Here is a 20,908-nt window from a genome sequence, read left to right as displayed (position 1 = left end):
AAATTGAGATAAGATCTTTCATGTTATCAGCTACATCACACCTGAAACCCTTATCTCTCTGGGCTATTTCCTTTTTGTATGCATCTCAGTCTGGGAAAGTGTGGGGAGGGGGGGAAGGGAATTTTTATAATTTTAGTTAAGAGCAATTTATGAAGAATGGGGGTCAGTGGACACAGGAGTAGACAGAGATAATTTTTTTATTGTGTTCCAACTGCAAAGCTTAGCTGGTGGCTCTTACTTGCCCTGCAGCCTGTTCAGCATCTGGAACTGGAATGCTGTACACAGAAATCCAGCTGGAGGGAAAAGCCTGCAGCATGATGCCATGACAAATGCCTTTTGACAAAGCTAGCAGCAACCCCATAAATGAACCCTGTTTCTTAAACAGAATAGCTGCTCTCCCCACTGCACATCCTGAGCTTCTCTTATTTCACCTTTGCCGTACTGCTTCAACTGGGAGCCAGCTGATTTGCAGTCAAAGAAGGTGGGCAGGAAAAGTTACCATCACTGTAACTCTTTGTTTACCTGACAGGCTAAGTAGGATATGGATCCCATCATTTGAAAATAGATCACTTCTTTGTGAAACACGGGAGTAGGGAAATCATTTATGACACAATACAAAGGACATGCAGACATGCAATTTACAGATAAAAGGCCCCAGGGCAATATGAATGAGGCAACTTCTAGTAAACACCCTGGGGAATTAATAGAAATATCTGTAAGAGAGGAGAAATGTTCAGTTCCACATATCACCTTAGTTTTCCAGCTTCAAGATGGTACCACAGAATAAATACAGTAAATAAATTGAAAACCAATTTATGTTCACATTTTCTCTTTGAAAGGAAAAGCTGCTTTAAGTCAGCAAACCATCAAGCTCAGCATGTTCTGCTTATAAAATAAGAAAATCAAGGATGTGTGTGGGGAAAGAACATATTTGATACATGTTGAAAGAGAGAGAGAGCACAAAGAACAGAATCTAGAAAAGCAAAAGGAGATGGAGAAATCTCAGCCCCAGAAAAATAATACAAAGGGAACAAAGGGAATAAAACAAATCTGAACAGTTCATACAGAGATTGCAAAAGGGATTGATTGGAAGGCAATCCTCACAGCTCAGAAATTCAAACTACAGCTGCAGACAGATGGCTTTGTTCAAGTCCTCTGTTTTTCAACAGCCTGTCTCTGCTACACATACAGAACCTGCTGACTGATGCTTTGCCCCTTCCTTCATGGAAAAGGCAAAAAAAGACACCCAGAAAAAGGCCTAGAGGAAACAAACCCACTTTTACATAAATATTATACCAGGACCTTTTAGAAATAATGGTTTTATTTCATCAAGGACAAGATCATTGCAATAACACACATCACCATGTTTATTCATCTTGATACGGTTGCCTGAAGCTTGAGAATTCAAATTCTTAGGTGGATGAACTTGAAAATAAAGAAATGAAAGCACAAAAGAAAAGTCAGTAGGTCCAAATCATGCAGTTAATTAAAATGAAAGCAGAAGGAATAAGCATGCGACAAATCACATATAGCAGCAGAATTTGTGATCTTCAAAAATTTGGGCCCTATGGGTTTGAAGGGATTGAGTTCACTTTTTACAGTGTCTCCTCTCTCTTTCTCCCCATCAGCTGTCCTTGCTGGAAGAGGTAGTGAAAGTAGTATTTGCCAGAGTGCAAACAGTTCACTGCTACTTCACCGTTACTTCTGTATTAGCTGCACACATCTCAGAAGAAATTATGAGTAAGCCTCAAGCTCTCTGTTTACACAATCAATTGTATCTTCAGCTTCCTGACAGGTGAGTGCACCTGCATTTAGTTGGTGCCTTGAAAACAAAGTTTATTGTTGCACCTCCCCCCATGTCTCCAGACAACTGCGTGAAACAACCACCACAAGGAATAGCCTCCTCCTTTTTCACCAGAGCTCAAATCCCTGGTATTCATTAGCCCCATATGTGAGCCAGAATCAGCAAGAGACATGCAAAGAAATTCCACCCGTGAACAGTTCCTCCAAATACGGTTTTAATGAAGATATCCAGGACATGTTTTATTCCAAGGAAACAGTTTTCAAGTTACAAGACTGAAGGCACATATTTGTGTATCCATGGTGCAAAATTTGACACTCTTGTGTAGACACCTGGAAAATTTGGTCTTCCACATCCATAACCCCAGCTCACAATGCCAGTCAAAAACCATTTTCCATCTCCATTGCTTTGACATGACAGTGGTCCACCAGAATCACCCTAAAAATAATGTATCGAGTTATATGTGTTTACAACATGAATTATGAAAACTGGGGAAAAATCCACAGGAGATATTTTGCATAATTCCAGTGATTATATTTTCAAATTCAGATAGTTCAAACAATTGATAGGGGTTTTTTTCAAGTAGATGGCATTGCGCAGTTTTACCAAAGTTTGCTCTTTCACAAGAGAGAAGGTAATTCTCACTCTTTAAAGACACTAACAAAGATATTACTTTGCACGGACTACATTTGAAATTCACTTTTTTCCCCTAACCTTATACTTAACCATAAACCCCAAATCTGCTACGTAACATGTATGCACATTCATAGGTTAGACACTAAAACTCAAAAATAGTACACTTTAAAAAATATTTTTAAATAAGATAAATACAATTAAGTATTTAATAATTGTATGACTTAGTTCAAATTAAAGGTAAATGGAAACAGATGGAATCCCTAAATTGTTTTTTGTTGGGTTTTTTCTTGATTTTTTTTTTTTAAAGAAGGAAAAAGAGCCTAAGGATTGTCCTCTGGTAGATACCAGTCAGCATATAATGTTTAGGGGCCCATAATGTCTTTGTAATTAGAGCAGTTAAAATTAAGTCTGTTCTAGACTTCAAAATTTTTTACAGGATCTCATCATGCTGTAATACAGGACAAAGCAACTAGGACTCTTCCTTTACAGCATGTTCTTTTAGAAATACATTGGCGGACCATCAGGTATAAAACCATTTGCCACCATTTGGGGAAAATTCCTTGGACCAAGCTGATACTTCCCTGTAAGGCTCTGCCATACACAGAGCATGTCTGAAAGACACCCACTAGCAAAGTAAACTTTACCAAAATATTGGGTGCAAGAAACAACTTCTAAAAGCAAAAGGTGCATTTGGCAAAATTCAGATGTTTTGCAAGAGAAGTGCCTTCTTGCTAGACAAATATTTTGTTAGAGCTAGAAAACGATTTTGCTTTCACTCTATAGGTTGTTGGGATATGCAGGTTGGAAGGGACCTCTTCCAAGGTGCTAAGGTGCTACTCACTCCTCAGAGTAGGATTAGATTGAATTGCCTCAAAAAAGGTCAAGAATTTAGATGACTTTTTTTCCTTCCATGACAAAAAAGATTTCACATTTAGAGAGTAAAATTTGCAAGTTTTCTCCTTCATTCCTAGGACAAAAGTAGAACACCAGCACTTTTCACAAAACCGGAATACCACAATTTGATTAGCTCTAACAACTGCCAGACACAGACACAAATCATTTACCTCTACAAAAAAGTAGCCAAAATGATGTCTTTCCCTGGCTATATCTTGAGTGGCCATAAATAAACAAATTCTCCAGTTACTGAAAACAATACTTAATATCAATGGCCTCACTAACCTCTAAAAAACAGCTGGAGCATTATACTCCCTCAGCCATTGTAGGCTCACTCATTTTTATGTAGATCAGTGAAAGTTAGAACATCTTGAAGATTCCAGATCTCCATCATAAAAAAATTGTCTTATTATTATTTCAGCAGTAAATGTACTACTATTTTAGCAGTAAATATGTATGGTTTATATAAGTACTATAATACAATATGGCATCTGTAATATTAAGTGTCTTATAGATATATACAGCCTATCTATGGGGTTTTACTACTTTTCACTAGAAGTAAATTCAGCACGTTACATTTATCATCTTTCAGTTTTTCCAGATCAGAAATATCTTACATTTGCAAATTTATGCCTAATTGTCTGCATCTCATCATACAGTCTTGTAGTTTCAAGTTGGAGGTGAGGGATTCCGAAAAGACACAAGCTACTTTCTCAGTTTGTTTTTTTTTCAGCTGAGAGCCTACTATGCTGAAAATTGCCTGATTTCAACTTGTTATTGGGACATACAGTTTGATTGGCTCTTGGCCTGCAACTGAAATTTAGCGATGTTACTCATGCACATAAAGCAGCAGAACTCTGAAATCACCCACAGAAGAGATTTGCTGACAGGCAATACTTATATTCCTCTTTTTCAGAACTGAAACATATTGACCACAGAGTGGTCTGCCAGTCAACTTTACACCTCCTCATGCAGCAATGAAAGACCAGATAAGTTCTTTGCAGAGTTCACTGAGGTACATACTTTACACCCGTCTCTTTTCCCAGATGATAGCCCAGCACAAAACATCCTAGCTGTGATAATCCCGTATGTGGAATGACATAATGTCTGGTCAATAATTTCTATCTCTGCTTTCTGAAGAGCTGCTGAACCTTTATCATCTGGAAAACAAATTCAACAGCATTTTACTCATCTATTGAAATATAAAACAAGAAGTCTTTAGAAAATATCCATAGATACTTTTGACCATTGATTTATTCCAGATTCCAAACAACTAACTGCAACAGAGCAGAAAGCCTCTTCAAACTATCAGGCAGTTGGTTAATGTTATCTGGGTCCTTCAGACACACAAAATACAATGACATAATCACTAGGATTGGCCAAAATGTTTTTTCTTTGTTTTTGTTTTTGGTTTTTTTCTCCAAAACATCTCAAGACTTCTTCATTTGCTCTCTTTTTATTTCAAAAAGGAAACTGAATTTTACAAAGATATTTAGACCATCACTTGATAGATTTGCTGTGAGGGCAGCATATATGAAGGAGCCAAATTCAAGATTAAGATTATGAGTCAGTTTCAGAATGCAAATTCTCACAGCATAAAGAATCAATTTCCACATTTGCTTCTTTCTCTCTGAAAGATTTGGTGAAACACCTCTTTTTTGTAAGGTATATAACTTAATAATAGCAGAATTGAACTAAAGTTTCCCCTCCTTTCCATACAGCAGGCCCAATCTCATCAACAGGTGATCCTTTCAAAATCTGGTTATAGCCAAAAAGCCCTCACCCACATACTCAGATATGCAAGCACTGGTTTACATAATGAAACTTTATTTTAGGATTTGATAGAGCTAGTATGTAATAAAGTATACTTTGAAATTATAAAAGATTGATTTGGCACTTGTATTATAGAAGCTGACAAAGGGAATAGAGGGGAAAAGGAAAAAATACACCCTCTTTTTTTTTTTTTTTTGAGACATTACATTATCTTTCAAATAACCAGCTTCTTAATTTTACATATGATTAACCAGCAGCCCAAAGAGAAACCACACCATGTGTCCCACACCTCTGAGGGGAAAAGAAGGGAAAGACAACCCTGTGATATTTTGGTGTAAGTGTAGCTCCCTACACTAACAACACAATATGGATGACATTCAGATGCATGGGACCAGCAGCCAAGTTTCCTGAGTGTACGAAGGTACATGCACACTGCCCCAGCTGTGAAGGCTCCTGGAACAAAATCATATCAATGGAAGGAATAAAATTCACCTGCTTCCTGCTTTTGGCCCCAACCTGTTATCCAGCACTTGTCCCCGCTGCGGGCTTTGTGGGAATAGGGAGGTAGGCAGATGGGCTGGATGAGGTGGCCCATGGTGTCCGGCCAGGGTGTGCTCAGCTGCAGCAGTGCGATGTCGTAGTCGTAGTTCCTGCTGTTGTAGTACTCGTGCACTACAATCCGCCGCACTGCAGACACAAACTTGGCACGGCCTTGCATCTGCATGCCCAGGTGGGCACGCCATGCTCTGGGGTCAGCCAGCCTAGGTAGGAGCAAACAAAGATGTTTTGTCTTAAAAAAGTACCTCAAAACAGTCACTCTCAGCAGGGCTGGGAAAAACAGAACACAGCACCTCCATGCAGTTCAAACTCCGGAACCTAAAGGCACTTGTGGATTCTGGCCATGTTTGGGACCAATATAGAGGGAAGACTGCTTACTTGCCCCCTTGAAAGCAATGGGCTGCAGACACAAGCCATTCTTTCGATATCACTGATGCTCCACAGTAAGCAGCTCCCACAAAATGAAGGCTGACCTGCCAGGGCCATTCACCTTCCTCAGTGTTTGAGCCACCCACAATCCGAGGGATGAGGTTGCTGATCTTGCTACTGCCACAACCTGCAAGAGATATTTCAGGTTATAATCCCCATTTTCAGTACTTTCCTTTAATGAGGGGTCTTCCCACACATGGCATGAAAGAATATTACACTTTGAAATATTTTGAAATCTATGTCATTCCCCTTTTATAATAATAAAACTTCTCTCTTTGGCTATTCTATTCTATCAGTGAAATCAGAGATGACTCCATAAAAAGGCACCAGTCTGGAAATTTTACTGAGTCCCTTTTCCAACTCTGCTACAGAAATTAGCCCAAAATATTTATTGTGTCAAAAATGTCAAGGGATCCATTGATTTAATAAGCATCACAGTGAATATATACAAATAGGCAAACCCTCATCTCTTTTTGATACTGCCAACCCTGACCTGAAAAGAGACCAACCAGAAAGAAATCCAACATCATCAAAACACTTCTTGCCAAAACAGTGGGAATGATACAAGAAAAATGTATGTGGAGACTGGATATTTATTTGACAAACAAGGTGGTACAATTATTATTTTGTATGGAAATGACTGATTGACAATGTATAATACTAACAGGTGAAGAAGTCATGTCTTATCAGCACAAAAATCTGAACTCTTAATTGGAAAAGCAAGGAAGAAAGACCCTTCTGTAGAGTCTCTCTCCATCCCTAGTGCTTGCACATCTGCTCAGGGGTTTTAGTCCTACGCTCCCACACACAGGCGTTAATATTTCTGGATCCTTTCCTGAACACATCCAGAAAGTCAAATGTAGCTTTAATGTTTCCAAATAAAAATAGGCATGTGGCTAGTCTCTTAAGACATCCTACTGGATCCAAGGCAAGTGCTGACAGATTTGTCATACAGGCAGCAAGCCAGAGACAGCTGAGGGTCAGGCAAAATCCTAAAATGGTTTGGTTTGGAAAGGGAGTTTAAAGATCATCTAGTTGCAACTCCCCCTCCCATGGGCAGGGACCCCTTCCCACTAAACCAGATTACTCAGGGTTCTATCCAGCCTGGCCTTGAACAATTTAGGAGATGAGGCATGTGGTGGTTTGACAGGAAATGTGTTTTTTGGGATGCTGTGTTTTTAGCCAATAGATATTCAGACTTTAATATTGGCATTTAACCTGGCCATTGAGACATGGACACGCCTCTGAGAACACGGAGTTAAAAGCAGAGCTCTCCCCTGGGAGGGTCCTCTTGGGTTTCCGGCGGGAAAGAGGTCGGGTCTCTCCCCCGGCCCAGTTGCTGGCTGGGCAGGGGGAGGGGAAAGCCATGTGGCCGAGAGAGGTAGGCCTGAGCCCGGGGGTGGAAGGGTGGAAGAGAGAGAGACCGGGAGCCATCGGGCAGCCCCCCCCTGAGAGACACAGAGACACAGAGAGAGAGAGGGAGAGCCGCTGCCTGGGACTGTAACCTTGAAGCTTGATAAACATGGGCCTGTGCTGGCAGCACAGCTGAGAAAGAGAAGAAGGGGGGCGTTCAGCCGGCCACTTGTAGGAGCTTTTAACCCCTTTTTTAGAGAATGAGAACTTTACAGATCATTGACCTCTCCTGGAAGATAGAGTGGAAGATGAAGAAAGAAATGTGCAAGTGTGAAAGAGGTCTGGGTGAGCGAGAAATAGTAGAAGAGTTGAGAAGAATCCTAGTGAGAAGAGATGATGGAGTGGCTTTTGCTGGACTCTTTTTGTACAGCCATAGACAGACCCATGTTCCTTGTGACACAGAGACTGCATTCTAGGGGGAGGCAATGGCCTCAGAACCAAGAGGGTTCAGTGTTGATGCCCCTCGGCCCCAGGGGGTGAAAAAATATGGGGGGGACAGGTGTCCCAAAGGAGAGATTGTGGAGACAAGTGTCCCAAAAGAGAAACTGTGCCTTTTTTATATCGGGACAGAGCATCCTTAAAAGACAACCCTAGAAGCAGCTCTGGTCCGTGTTCAGTGGTGAGAGCACTGGACATGAAAAGGAAAGAGTCACGACAGCAGATGTACTCCGGGTGGTGCCACGAGTGACACAGAAACACACGAAGCTTCAGCTGTGTTTCCAGAAGAAGCCCATAGTACAAGAAAGACTCCTCTCCTCTTGATGAACTGAAGATTGATTGTCTAAAAAGTGGTGCTAGACCAAAAGTTAGTGATTTGAAGAATAAATGTATTGTGTTAGAAATTTGGTGGGGGGAAGAGGAAATGCACTTGTGAAGTTTTCATTTTCCCTGTGTGTGTGTTCCTTTTTATCTGTAGTTGTAGAGTAGTTAATAAAGTTCTAGTTCTTTTTCCCTAAGTAAGAGCCTGCTTTGCTTATTCCTGGTCACATCTCACAGCAAAAACCAGAGAAAAAGTATCTTCATGGGGGCACTGGCATTGTGCCAGTGTCAAACCATGACAAGGCATCAATAGCTTCTCTGGGCAACCTCTGCCAGGGCCTCACCACCCTCACAGTGGAAAATTTCTTCCTTATATCTAAATCTACCCATTTTTATTATAAAGCCATTCCTTCTTGTTCTATCATTACACGCCCTTGTGAAAAGTCCCTCTCCAGCTCTCCTGTAGGCTCTTTTAGGTACTGGAAGGTACTAGGAGCCTTCTTCCTAAAGCTGTCTCTTCTCTAGGCTAAACAACCCCAGCTGTCTCAACCTGTCTTCATAGGAGAGGTGCTCCAGCCCACAGATATCTTCACAAACCTCCTTTGAACTTGTTCCAACACATCCATGTTATGTAATATACTTGAGACCATTCAGTTTAAGCAACTAATCCTAACCCCACTTTTATTGCTATTGCAGTGACAACCATCTCTTCGCTTTACATCAAAACAAACTTAAAAGGTTGCACAGAGGTTACTTTAGGAAGATTTAAGAGTAGAACCTGACTTGATGCTATGAAGTATTGGGGTCTTCACCATCTGGAAGAATCAGAGAAATGAAAAGTTTGTGGTTTTTTTCCCATTGCAGCCGTATCACTTTGGAAGTCCAAATACAGTTCAACTTCAATGAAATGCTTGGCATTGCTGCAGACAACAAAAGTTGCTGCCTCCTCAACTAACCAAGTTCATTCTGTAATTAACCCTGATGCCCTAATCCTCAGCACAGCTGCAATAAGCAGTACAGCTTTTTAAGGCTTCCCATAACATTAAGCCCACCCTCCCACAAGAACCTAGCAAGTTCTGAAACTAGATCTGTGGTAAACTGGTAGCTGATCATTACCCAACCATCGCAGAGAGAATGCAATAAAAATTTAGTACCTGCAGCCTGACTTGTACCCACTCCAGAACAAGAAGAAATAAAGGTCTTTATTGTGTAAAAAGTTCAAAGTTCAAAAAGATGAATATTTGAAAGGAACTTACTGCAGCTGCTTTCATCACTTCCATCAACACAGTCCACAGTCCCATCACACCTTGCATATTGTTTCCTAATGCAAATGTTATTCCTGCACTTGAATGTGTGGTTGGTGCAGGGAATACCTGAAATAGTTGTGAGGAAAAAAACCCAAAACAACCATTGGCTCAGCTTAATACACGAAGACATGTCTGCACAGATAGAAGATGTGCATATATTAGTAGGTAGGAAGTAATATGACAAAAAAAGCACTTTGGTGGGGATGGCTTAACCTCTAAAGAGAATAAGCTATTCAAATAGAACTGCATCTGTACTTGGATGTGCATTTATTTGGCTAAGTCCAAACAAAGTTTTCTTCCCATCCTTTCCCACAGCACTAACACACACAGATATAATAGTGAAAATTAGATTTAGAGTGTAAGGATAGCAAGAGAAAACATCCAGTACTCTGGAAAGGAGCTCTCCTTTGTAATTCAGTATTAAATGTGAAATGAAGGACTGCAGTGAAAGCAGCCTTTTAAACTAGTATCATTAACTAGCCTTATTAACTACTGTATCCAGTAAAACAGCAACCCCCAAACCTCATCATTTTCCTGTTTCCCTGTGACTTGCAATAAATGCACTCAAACCCAATCCATTTTTCTTGTCAATGCACAGAAGTATCCTGTAATCATTTAAACAGATTGTCTTGTGAGAGGAGTAAAAAAGTTTTCTTTTAAAAAGTTACTTGCAGAACTTTGCAGTTGTGCTCCCTTTCATAAGACCCTTCCATAGGTCACAGCATCCATTTACTCTAAAAAGTTCAAGAAAGTTCTGATTCAAAATTTTTATTTGTCTAATGCCAAATTTACAGCTTCTGCTAACCTTATAACCCTGAAAAATATGACAGAGAAACTATCATTTTAATCGTTATTTTACAGATGGTAAAATGGATCTAGGAATTAATTTGCACAGATTATGCAGTAAAGAGATAAAATCTCAGCTTCTCTTTTAAATCCCTAGATCCCCATCATGCACCTGAAGTACTTAATTCTTCTGCCAGTGTTTTGCAGAAACAGATGTTCATGGGCTTATTAAAAAGAAATAGTTTAAAATCTGTAACAGCTTGTTTCTAAGTGTATCAGAAGAATTAAACAGAATTATATAGCCCAAGTGAGATTTGACAGTGCCTCTCAACCTTTTGAATGCAGCATCCACAATTCAAGTCAGGAATGGACAGATGACAAAAGAGAGGAAAAAAGTTATTCAGGAGAACAGCCTTACTGTGGGTGCAGTTCTGCTCATCTTTTCCGTTCTCACAATCACTTACTCCATTGCAGGCAAGCAAGTTGTCCTGTATTGCAAAGCTGGAGTTACAGTTCCACTCAGGGACAACTTTAAAAATATAAGCCAAATCAGGTACAGAAGCATTCCTGTAAGTGCTAACACATCCCCTTCTGACTATGTCTGGATACAACATTCATTCCTTCAAGGATGGGCAATACAAGGCAATACATTCCAATACAAGGATGGGCATCAGTGCCACATTATGCATGGAGAAAATAGAGCACAAAGGAGTTCAGTGAGTGCCCCAGGTGGTGATGCTTAGTATCACTCTCATCTACTCTGTGAACCCCTCTTTGTTGTTCCCCCACAAAAAAACCTCACATCAAAATGGCACAGAACTTCATTAATTATTGCCAGCTTTTATCACATATGAAAATACATCCTACTACAGCTATTACTGCACATCTAAATTTCTTCCTCGTGCTCTCCAGTGCATATCGTATTTATTCTTGGTTTTGTCCCTTGCCAATTAACTATGAATTAAGCATTCAAGAGACTGACAGATATTCTGTACCCAGATGTACAAAGGAAGATGAAAACATATTTTGTTATTCTCATTAAAAATATTTCACCTTGTTTCAGCTGCCTTCTAAGATTAGAGAATACATTCACTGTTTTCCAGTCAAGATCTCTAATAAATGAATACAAACCACAAGAGAGTTCATCACTTTCATCGAAGCAGTTGTTTATGCCATCACAGCGCTGCATCTGCTGGATGCATAAGCCAGTAGAACACTTGAAATGTCCAGGTGGACATGCTGGAGGTTAAAAGGAAAAAAAAAACCAAAACAACAAAAAAACCAAGCAACCAAACCTCAAGATTTCTTTTTCACAAATATTGCCATCTTGTTTCAATTTACAGTCACTAAGCTGCTCCAAGGAACAATAAAATTGATTTAAATTTAATAGTCTGTATATATTGCCAGCACTTAAATTGAATTCAAATGTTGAAAACTGGGATTTAAAGAAGAGGAAAAAAATATCTCTAAAGTTCCAGTTCAGCTGTTCCTGGAATATGGTACCACAGGCTCTCTAGTGCTGGAACAAATAAGCCAGTGTTTTATGGTGCAACACAAGACTACTTAGAAGGCCATCTTTGTTTTAAAGGACATCTCACTTCCAATAACTAAAATTTGTAGTACTTTGCAACTTTGGTAAATAACCTGTGTTGAGGAGGTGTATGAACTACATAATTCTGCCTTATAAACTAAAATAATCAAATTTCTCCTCTTTTTACATACCCTACATATACATATTGAATAGAGTTCCTCTAATGCGACAAGTAACTATGTCTAGAAAACACTGCTTCTCTACCACCTTAAAAAGAATATATAAGAGTAACACAGGTGAAAAAGTACCAGTAAACAGGTTGTATTTTACAGACTGGAAAAACTCAGGGTCTCAGAGTTTATTAATTTTTTGAGCTGTTTTTTTCAGCTCAGATTTCAGATTTGCACGCACTGTATATAAATACATGGAAACACTGAAATAAGCAGATGGTTATTTGGTACTCTTTTCATTACCTATAATCCTTATAGCAATAGAAACATTGCAAACAAACTGTTGGGGATTAAAACAAACAGGAACAGACTTCAACTGACTTCACCATGGTTATAGTCATGCAGGAAGCTTTGAGAACTGTGCAGAAGAGAACAGTGTGCATGCAGGAAAGCAGAGCATGCTGCACATGCCCGCAAACCTTAGATGCATAGCCTAGAAAGGTTCTTTGTTTGCTATCATCTGACTTAGAGAGATTAGAAAAGAAAATTAACTGAAGCCCAACCGGTAATTTCCTGCATAAACTTAATTAGGTCCTACTGGACCCAAAAAATGCTACTTCACAGATCTGAAATGCAAAGAGGGGTTGAAAGAGATAAAGTCCATCTTACGCTGGTCGATGTTATAGCTGCCATATTCCACCAGCAGGGGCTTCTCAGAGACCTTGGAACTGCATTGCAACTCCACGCTGACAGCAGAACTTGTAACGTGGAACACTGTTTGGTGATCAACATAGTAACCACAGTACCTGAAAGTGTCCAGGCGAATTCTAGAGCAGCCTTCACGGGAAAACTGCCTTATATACAATTTAAATGTCAACACCACTGAAATTCAGAAATACAGTCAGCTCCCATACATTAATTAAGAACCAAAACCAAAACTATTTCTCAGTAGTTACCCAGCCTTCATCCACCATTAACATTATAGAAATTTACTTCTGAATGTCCCACCTTCAAATAATTAGTCCTAAAAAAGAATGCCTTGGGTGCACATATACTTTTAATTGCTATTTTGGCAAAGAGGTTCCTTGGACTTCTGCCTAGGTGCCACTTGATTCAGAGAAACCTAAGTACTTTCTGATGCCAGCAAATATTTAATCCATCCATTTTAAATGAATTTCTAATGTTCCTTTCATCAAATATGCCATTCTCTACCAGGGGATTGGAGGTGGGCCACAAAAATACTAGATTAAAAAAAGCAAAGAAGAAAAAACAAACCCCAAAGCAAAAAAAACCCCACAACCAAACAAAGCCTCTTTGACAAGGGAAAGGTTGTTGAATCATTATTTTAAAAATGGAGACTGTTTTAGAGGTAGTATATCAGTGAACATCAACAGTACAGGTTGTTCCAGAAGTGGAAATAAAGACTCCCTCCTCTGCTCAACTAAAATGCCTCAAAAATGCAACACTTAAAAGAAAAACATCTGGCTTTAGTATTCCTGCCAAAATAAAAGTACATATGAATCTTAAGTAGATTTAAGAACACAGGTGGCTGTATTGATTTTTAGCAGACTTGGCACACACACTGTTTGACAGCAGTACAAGGTCACTCACTGACAACAAAATGCACAGAAAGAACAAAAGAAAAAAATGGATTGTTGTATTGTTAAATGGAGCAGTGGACTATTAGCCAGAAGTAAATATTCCCCTTGTGTATTTTTCCACATAAAACATTGCACCAGGACTACTCTTCATGTCACTGAATGGAGAAAAATTGTTCAGTGCTTTCCATGTGAACAGATGTTGCCTCAGTGTCCTGAGCATCCCAGTGAGGTCTGCCAAAAGGAATGAACACATTCATATGTTTTCATGTACGCCCTATTTCACTGTACTAAAATCAAACATCTTGTCAACATATCTAGGGGTATCTGTTCCAGCAATGTGAAAAATAAAGGAAGAAAACAATTTTAAAAATAAGACTTCTCTTTGACATCCTGGAAGCAGATACAAAAATCTGAGTTAATTTTACAACTTCTTACTATAGGAAAATTAATTGTAAAAGAAGGCCCAAACAAAGAAGCAAGCAAACAAACCCTCAAAACCCCCCAAAAAACCCCAAAAAACCCAAAACCCAAAACAGAATCCAAAACCAAACCCACCAAAACAAACAAAAAAAAAACCCCAACACCACCAAACAACAACAAAAACCACAAAAAAACCCCCCAAACCAACCAACCAACCAACAAAACAAAAACAAAACAAAAAAAAACCCAAAAAACCCCAAACCTCAAAAAAACCCACTAACTACAGTCTTGGGTTACAATGTAAGGTGTAACCAAAAGTACATATTTCTACTACCATCTATGTGAGCTGTTAAAATGAGAGAACCCTGGTAACTCCCTCTGGGGAGGCAGTCACCACTCTGAGGGGGCCAACTCTGCTAAGTCAAGGACTCCCCAGAATGACTCACAGAATTACATTATCCCATTGTGGAATTCCCTGCCCTGGGGGATGTACCAAACAGTCCTGCCTGTATATAATTTGGGGCTTGGGACACCACAATACCACCACTTGATACCCAGAGGACTCTTGACAGCCACCGCTGGATCTCCAGAGAAAGAGGAGACCTTTTCACAGGATCACTGCTTTGACAAGGCTGTATCCATCCTCCAATGGCACTGCAGCCACCATTTAGTTGGACTGCTTCTCCCATCCTGACCAACAGGGTGTCAGGTCGTATTCTGACTTCCTCTGTTTAGGCCAGTGTTTCTGTACCTATTCAGTGTTGCCTTTATTGCAATTTTCCTATTAAATTGTATCTCTGACCTGGAAGCTCTTGCAAAATATTCATGTGAAGCTAATTCCTCCTGCTGGTTTGCCTTCAAACCAGTACACCCACCCGCCAAATCAATCAGTGTTGAGTGCAGACTTCCTACAACAGGAAGTCTAATTGTCACCAATTTTAGTGTTTGCCACCAATGCTCCCAACCTAAAACAGCCTGTCAAAGTTCACAGCAAAATGCTGTTTACCAGTCTGATTCCCTTCAAGTAGTTCACAGACATTTTCTACATTTCTTCTTCTGCCAATGACTGACACAGTCTTCCTTCCAACAAACCCTAGCAATATAAAAATCCCCAAACAAACAAAAAGCCACAAACAAACAAACAACAAATGAAGGTTAAAGTCTGCATTGAGCCCTTCTCAGACAAATAAAACAAATTCATCTCACCAAAAGCAGAAGAAATTACTGCCCATCTGTGGAAAAGCTGAAACAGGTACATCTCCTTTGTACATTGAGAAAGGCTATATGCTCATGGGATTGGTAAAAGAAAGCTACAGGCCCTCAGGAGCCTTTTGCTGGTGTTTTACTGGTCATATATCCAAGTCCAGGGCAAATAGAAGTTGCAAAGCACCATCCGTAACTCTGTGCCATTGCTGCAGAGAGAAACTGATTAAGGGGATCCTGCCCATATGTTGGAGAAGTGAGTAGGATAATTTTTCAGGGGATGAGCAAATTCATGCATGCTGTAGCAGAAACAAGGGGATATTGCACTAACAGTTTTAAGACAAATAAAGCACCTTTGTGTTCACATAAAGCTCTGTTAGTCTCCTCATAAGACACTCCTGGGTATTCCTGCCTCTGAGAACTTTAAGTAAGAAGTTCACCAGCTGTAACTTTGACAAGGCAGTATGTCCACTGGAAGAAAGACAAGGAAGAACTGCATGGTCGTGTTGAGTGTCTCTGGTTAGAGAAAGCTGTCCCTAGAGGTCTGATGGAACCTTATCTGCACCACCTGCTTGTTCACAGTGTTTACTAATATCAGTATCCCAAAGGTTCTTAACCATTTTTATCTAAGATAGCAGAATAAACATCCCGTAGGCTGCAACTGCAAGAGGCTGAAAAATGGGGGTCCCCTGCCTGCCCCCCCCACCCCCCCCACCCCATTTCATTAACAATTAAAATTTGGAAAACAAAAACAAAAAAAAAAACCACATCACCACGTTTCATGCTTGAAGTCATATTTTTTCCCCTTCAAAAGTTAATATAGGACAGAAAATCAAAAGCTCAAAAGCCTTATTTTGAATGAAAAACAGTTGTTCAAAGGAAAGCTTGTCTTGATCTATAACTATAGCCAGCAACTTGCAGCAGAAAGCAGGAACATGTGTTCTTGTGCAGTACTTCAAAAGTAACCCTGAGTGAACTTCTAAGAATCATACCATGGACATTTGATTCTGTGGAACGCATAATTGGCAGGTTTGTCAAAAAGCTGCTCATATTCTTTCAGGATTCTCTGTCAGAGAATTCCTCAGTATGATCCTATTATAATATTTTTCTCCAGATTTTGCCTTTGTTTTTTATCTCAACCATCCCAAATATCAGAAATCTTTCAATTTATTTCGTAAAAAGACCCCCAAAAATCACACAAACATACTACGTGTGGTGTGTTTGACTGGTGTTTTTATGTACTCATCTAGTCCAGCAACCAATTCCCTTCAAGGTACAGTTGTAGGAGATTCAAATTGAATTTTCGCTCTATAAATACAACATGCTGTTCAAGAACAGATGAAGCTTTTTCTTCTGTATGTTATTCTTTCAGTGTACTCTTAAGGGCCTAATTCACTTAGTTCCAGTAGTGAGTTCAGAAACTTAAGTTTCAAGACTAATCTTACTGAGGTTCCCATTTGAATGAAGTTTAGGAAAAAAAAAAAAAGATGTTTTAAATCTAGCCTTGCCTCATCATCCTGTATTCTAAAGATACTGACTTTGAAACTGAGAAAAGCATGGATGGACAATATGCTGGGAAAGCAGTGGCGTCTTAATTAAAAACCAGCAGCAACATTTTAATAAAAAAAATCAAAAACAGTGGTTCCTTGAAAGCTACTTCGTGCAGTCTCTCTTTCAAGAGCCAGTGACATGAATGAGGAAGCAGTTATAGTTCTATTCCAAATCATCTCATTGCAATGGCTTTCACCAAAAAGTTAATTAGATTCATTGTCCTCTTGAGCAATCATAGAATTAAATTACACTTAAAAGGGCTTTAACCGGACCTTGTTTAGTGGCCCCAGAAAACACAGATTTATACACAGATTTATTTTAGAGTTCACAGGACACCAATCTTCATCCAACTCTTTCCATTTCTCTCTCTCCAGAGTACCACAGACTCTTGTCTTCATCTTTCTGGTACTTTTCAATAGAATATGTATTTATATATATATGTGTGTGTGTATATATATATACGTATATATGTATATGTATATATATATATATACACACACATATTTTATAAGGATTGTTACATTATCAGCTAAAATGAAAGAATGGTAGGACACCCCAGTGAATTACTTCTGTCCTTGTGGAAGCTTTTTGAGTGAGCTGCAGTAGTAATGTGATGGTTTATTTGGTACCATTACATTAATAATCCATGCAGAGTACTCACATGTGTTCATTAATTTTCCACCATCCTCGCTCACAGCCTTTAATATTCTTCTCACTAATGGTATAGTTATGGAACTTCAGAGCTACACCAAGGCTCTTCTGTGGAGTCTGTTGTGAGCAAGAAAGATAGTGCAAGCAGTCTTCCTTTTCCTTTTGTGGGCATAGAACATAAAAGTGTATAAACGTATTTCAGGAATTACAGAGCTTGGCATTGCCACACTCTGGGAGCTGTGCTGGCTTCACCACCTCAACAGCCAGCACTTTACACACTTGCCAGCTATTCAGTCCTGAGTCTAGGGTTGACACAGGCCCACCACAGCTGCAGGCTTTCTCCCCCGCTAGCCAATAGTCTTCTCATCTTTAGAGAGCCACTGGCCATAGAAAGCAGCTTTTGTATCAAGATCAAAGCACTCAAACACATCCAAATGTACTTGTGTAGGGACACAGAGCCCCAGAGGATTTTTAGAGTTAAGATACTGCCTGGAATACTTGTGTCACATTTGTAATGCTAGGAGTTACTTCTACCCACATTATTATAGTCTTCTGCTAGCACCTGCGCAGCCATGCATTCTTTCATATTTTACAGAACATTTCTAAACCCAGCAAAATCACAAGTGTTCATACTTAACTGGAAATTGCTTTCATAAAAAGGAACAGAACCTTTTTTGCACAGCAAAGAAGTGTTCATTTAAAAACAAGAACTGATTCAGGGCAAAAAACCAGAAATGAAAATTTTTCTCCCTCTCTCTTACAAAAAATATAACTTGGGAAATGAGCAAATTTTCAATATTGCAAGAAAATACAACACTGAAAATGAAACTGGTTTGAGCAATAAACCTTTCTATCAGAAGTCCAGGGTGAACTGAAGACTGTAAATTTAGCCCCCCAAAAATCACCTCATCATTTTAGAAGAGGAAGAGGCTGTAGGCTAGCTGGACTTCATTTATATTGCTGTTATTAATTGTAGTCAGTCACTAGATTAACAAGTCATGAGTACCATAAGCAGAAAGATGGGTAAAAAGTGGATCTTATCATATCCATGGCTACATTCCATAGAGAGGAAAACACTGAAGAGCAAAGCCTGTTGGAGACCTTATTTCAGCAGCACTGATAAGGAAACACTCATGTCAGAGAAAACAGAAGTACTTTAAAACAACATCAACTTTCAGCAATTTGCTTTCAGGAGAGTACATGAAATGATGCAGAAAAAGGATACCAAATTAAACAAACAGCACAGGATTGTGCGGATAGGACAGACCATTCTGAAGACAAATTAAATATATTAGGCATATGAAAAGATACCAGAGAAGTGGCAATAATAACTAGGTTAGGCTTTTTGTACATACTTTTCATTCAGATTTCTGGGGGTGGGAAGAGAGGAGTTAAAAACAGTCAAGTCTTACATTGCCTGCCATGAAGTAATTCTGCAGGCTTAATATCAAAACTCTTAACTCTTCACCTTTGTAATAGGACAGCTTAGATACTATATTATCTTCCTTAAAAACAAGTGCACAGAAAGAGAAAAAACTGATACAAAACACCTGAGCACAGCCAGCTATTCAGCAATACCATTTCTTTAAACTACTGCATCTGTGAGGATGCAGGTTACTGCCAATTCAATAACTTCTGCTTTACTTAAGCTCTATGTGGCCAAAACACACAGCAGTGCCTAAGAGAGAAAGAATAACGCTACCTGGAAGTTCCATGCACACAGGCATTTTGGAGGATAATAGCTTGGGTAATATGGACTTGTGATTCTCCCTTCATAGCCAGTTTCCTCTTTTGTCACTATTGCTTTCCCACACCCTAGGGAAAAAAAATTAAAAGAGGCAAAATTTGGCAAACCTTAATATACTTTCAGTAAAGCTATTCAGTGGGCTAAAGCATCCAAATTTATCAGAAGTCTGTCACTGCAAAGCTGGGCAGGTCAGGAATTATGTTTAGCTGGATTCAAGTTGTAAAAAGGGACCCTTCCCAATAGTGCACACAGAAGACAAAGACTGTAAAGATCCAGGGATGAGTGCTAGTCTCTGCAGGACCAGAAGAACACACTGTAAATCTACGTTACTTCACTGAAGACAGTTTTGCAAACAAGAATGCCAATACATCCACACTGCAGTACTACACAGGGACCTCTAGTCTTAGAAAGCAGCTAACTAGAAGTGAAGTAGACAAAATACTAAACTAATCAGCTTCCTGGAAACCAAACTTTCTTGGATGACAGCTCAATGGATTTACGGAATTCATTAAAGACAAACTTGCACACGCAGAGAAACAAAGAAAACTTCAACTTGAACTTAAAAAAAACCAACCAACCAACACACAGCCCATGCAGAATAGAACTTGAAGTTAATTATTATGGAGAATTTATCACATGTTTTTATGATGATATTTTAATGCTTAATTACTCAACATTAAAAGTATGCAGCATCTTTTTTAGCAGCTTGAATTTCCTTGCACTGAGTTGTGTGAGATTTTTCTTGGGCCACTAGCATGATATTCCTTGCACTATTTGTGATTATGATCTCAGCATTTCCTAAAGATTAAAGCAATAAAGACATGAGCTTGATGCACAAACGTTACAGACTCTTTTGTGTTCCTGAGGAGGCAGTGACTGATAGCAAATTCAGACAAAGCAACTGAAGTTTTGTTTTCTGGAAGCAGTTTTTAGTGCTGTCATCCTTCCGCTTTTAACATGATCCCCGAGTCCCAAGGCAGAAGGGCGACCACTGCTACACCTGAAATAACAGCCCCATCTACTGGCACACTGCAGTCCTCGCCAACTGAATTCAGGGCTGCTTTCAGCCTCTTGTATTCATACTTCACAACCAGTCTGATCGGATTACATTACTCAATAGGAGTAATGCAAAGAAGGTGAAAGGGAGACAGGCACTTGTAAAAAGGAGAAACTCAGATACAGGAATCATTTTGCCATAGTCAGAAACATGACAGACACTTCAGAAGAAGAAACAATATAATAAACACACTTCCAAACACAGAACAAACCTACTTTCTTGTGTAATGACCTCAAAATAGCCATGGAATTCCTTTTGCTCCTTTACTTGTGCTGCCTTAAATATTACCAGCATGAGATTATTTGTGGACACAAGTGACACCAATGAATCAGCTGGTTCACAGGCTCTGAGGGGGAAGAAAGAAGAGCAAATACATAATTAACACATTATTCTCACTCTATGCATAAATTTTCCACTGGTTCAGATCTTACCTCCTTCAAAGTCCAGTCAAATCTCCATGCTCTTGAACAAAAATGTACCTGTTACAAGGGCAGTTTAAAACTCAATACTGGAAATTCTTCTTACAAAAATGAAGGAAGTGGCATGAAAATTAATATGGAATGTTTCACTCTATGAGATGATGACTTCCAGCCTTCACTCCCAGTAAAAATGAATGAAGGA

The 20,908-nt window shown here is 39.3% G+C and overlaps 1 protein-coding gene across 1 annotated transcript in view; it reads right to left on the bottom strand.

The window, feature by feature from the left end:
• Positions 1–2,029: 2,029 nt before the first annotated feature.
• TMPRSS7 (transmembrane serine protease 7) overlaps positions 2,030–20,908 on the bottom strand; it is a 33,120-nt gene continuing 14,241 nt past the window's right edge. Inside the window, exons 8-18 of the mRNA XM_066568878.1 lie at positions 20,503–20,633; positions 19,186–19,298; positions 17,494–17,600; positions 12,727–12,863; positions 11,488–11,595; positions 10,775–10,885; positions 9,520–9,636; positions 6,041–6,218; positions 5,597–5,865; positions 4,355–4,491; positions 2,030–2,239 (exon numbers count right to left, since the gene is read on the bottom strand). Of these exons, the coding sequence (XP_066424975.1) occupies positions 2,069–2,239; positions 4,355–4,491; positions 5,597–5,865; positions 6,041–6,218; positions 9,520–9,636; positions 10,775–10,885; positions 11,488–11,595; positions 12,727–12,863; positions 17,494–17,600; positions 19,186–19,298; positions 20,503–20,633 (1,579 nt within the window). The 3' untranslated portion in view covers positions 2,030–2,068. The remainder of the gene's footprint in view (positions 2,240–4,354; positions 4,492–5,596; positions 5,866–6,040; positions 6,219–9,519; positions 9,637–10,774; positions 10,886–11,487; positions 11,596–12,726; positions 12,864–17,493; positions 17,601–19,185; positions 19,299–20,502; positions 20,634–20,908) is intronic.

Source organism: Molothrus aeneus, chromosome 2 (assembly GCF_037042795.1).
Source record: "Molothrus aeneus isolate 106 chromosome 2, BPBGC_Maene_1.0, whole genome shotgun sequence".
Lineage (NCBI taxonomy): Eukaryota > Metazoa > Chordata > Aves > Passeriformes > Icteridae > Molothrus > Molothrus aeneus.
The sequence above is the reverse complement of the archived record's forward strand: the minus strand, read 5'-3'. Positions and strand labels throughout refer to the sequence as shown.